Source organism: Zerene cesonia, chromosome 6 (assembly GCF_012273895.1).
Source record: "Zerene cesonia ecotype Mississippi chromosome 6, Zerene_cesonia_1.1, whole genome shotgun sequence".
Taxonomy (NCBI): Eukaryota; Metazoa; Arthropoda; class Insecta; order Lepidoptera; family Pieridae; genus Zerene; species Zerene cesonia.
The window spans coordinates 3218649-3219140 of NC_052107.1; the positions used below are offsets into that span (position 1 = coordinate 3218649).

Here is a 492-nt window from a genome sequence, read left to right on the forward strand (position 1 = left end):
TCTGTCATTAAAAACAAATGGATAAATCATAATCGGTTCATCTTAGAATGTTACCGTATATAGGCACTGAAATTACTTGAGTATTATCCAGTTACTATTATCCAGTTATTAATATAATACATACCTAATTTCTAATTGTTTCCATTTCTTTTCCAGGTAAAGCGTTTGGGCGGTAATCCGAAGCTTATATCTATACTAGATGAAATGTTCGTAAAATGAATGAATAATAATCAATTAATTCAGATATCGGTTCCGGTGTGGATAGTGGTAAATAAGCACTTTAATATTAATTGTAATGCATAATTATTTATTTTCAATTTAGTTTTTTAATAAATAGGAATTTGGCAATACCATTTTTAAATTTCTCCTAAATAACCCACGCAAAACCTATTATCATCATCATCATATCCCCTGCGGTTTCGTTTTACTATGCATTGACGACACGAAAGCACAAATCCTATTTTCATGAACTTTGGAATTAAAATAATTGAC

At 29.3% G+C, this 492-nt stretch overlaps 1 protein-coding gene across 1 annotated transcript in view; it reads left to right on the forward strand.

Moving 5' to 3' along the window:
- LOC119840585 overlaps positions 1 to 160 on the forward strand; it is a 2025-nt gene extending 1865 nt beyond the window's left edge. Inside the window, exon 3 of the mRNA XM_038367272.1 lies at positions 157 to 160. Coding sequence (XP_038223200.1) covers positions 157 to 160 — 4 coding nt within the window. The remainder of the gene's footprint in view (positions 1 to 156) is intronic.
- Positions 161 to 492: the final 332 nt, after the last annotated feature.